General features: G+C 38.2%; 1 protein-coding gene across 1 annotated transcript in view; it reads left to right on the top strand.

Annotated features, from left to right (window-relative positions):
- The window catches only part of LOC127743920 (uncharacterized), a gene marked incomplete at its 5' end in the record, with an annotated part of 6,513 nt that overhangs the window by 372 nt on the left and 5,320 nt on the right, over positions 1-821 (top strand). Inside the window, one exon of the mRNA XM_052256135.1 lies at positions 587-670. Within this exon, the coding sequence (XP_052112095.1) occupies positions 587-670 (84 nt within the window). The remainder of the gene's footprint in view (positions 1-586; positions 671-821) is intronic.

Here is an 821-nt window from a genome sequence, read left to right on the forward strand (position 1 = left end):
ACCCTCTCTCTCTCTCTCTCTCTCTCTCTCTCTCTCTCTCTCTCTCTCTCTATTAAGTGCGTGTTTGGATGGTGGAGTTCGGAGAAGGTGCGATTCAGCATTATGAGTGAACAACAATAACAATGGCAGCTAACTAAGTAGATGATGATAGTGTTTACTTTTTGCATTTTAAGTGAAAATGTCGATTTTTAGCTATTGTTTGGGGGTTTGAGGATGTTGCATAAGAAAGTAACATAATTGAGCACGGTTTGTATGTTGAGGAAGCTGCTGTCTTGTTTTGGAGAATGGAGATATTTAATGTATGTTGAGATGTAGGGGAACAAGGGATTGTTGTTGAGGCAAGTTTGAGGTTTTATTTGCTTTATGAATATAATGGCTTTTATTTTGAGTTCAATTACTATGTACTGAAAGTGGAGAAGAATTTTAGACTTGCATAGTAAGACTTTCAAGATAGTTCGTGATTGAGTCATACGCTTATGATTTTAGCTCAATATCATCCAAGCATGACCTACAATTTGAACGTGTGTTGGTTTTGGATGTGGGGTTTTGGTTTTGTTTTCATTTCTTGGACTTGATTTTTCTGAAATGTGTTTGGGGTTGTTTGTGTGCAGGGCTGTGATTCGTGGGAGGAACATCAAGTTGGCTGTTGTAATTATCCACACTGGTGCAGGTGATTGACTTACTAGTTTTTCTGTCTTCGTCACTTTACTTCACCGTGCGCTCTACTCACAAACTGTATGAGGAGAGTGAATTTAGATTGTTACATCATTGAGTGGGCAAATTTTGCTATGGTTTTGATTGGAATTGATATGCAAATGGGG

The sequence above is a fragment of the Arachis duranensis genome, unplaced genomic scaffold, assembly GCF_000817695.3.
Source record: "Arachis duranensis cultivar V14167 unplaced genomic scaffold, aradu.V14167.gnm2.J7QH unplaced_Scaffold_165934, whole genome shotgun sequence".
Lineage (NCBI taxonomy): Eukaryota > Viridiplantae > Streptophyta > Magnoliopsida > Fabales > Fabaceae > Arachis > Arachis duranensis.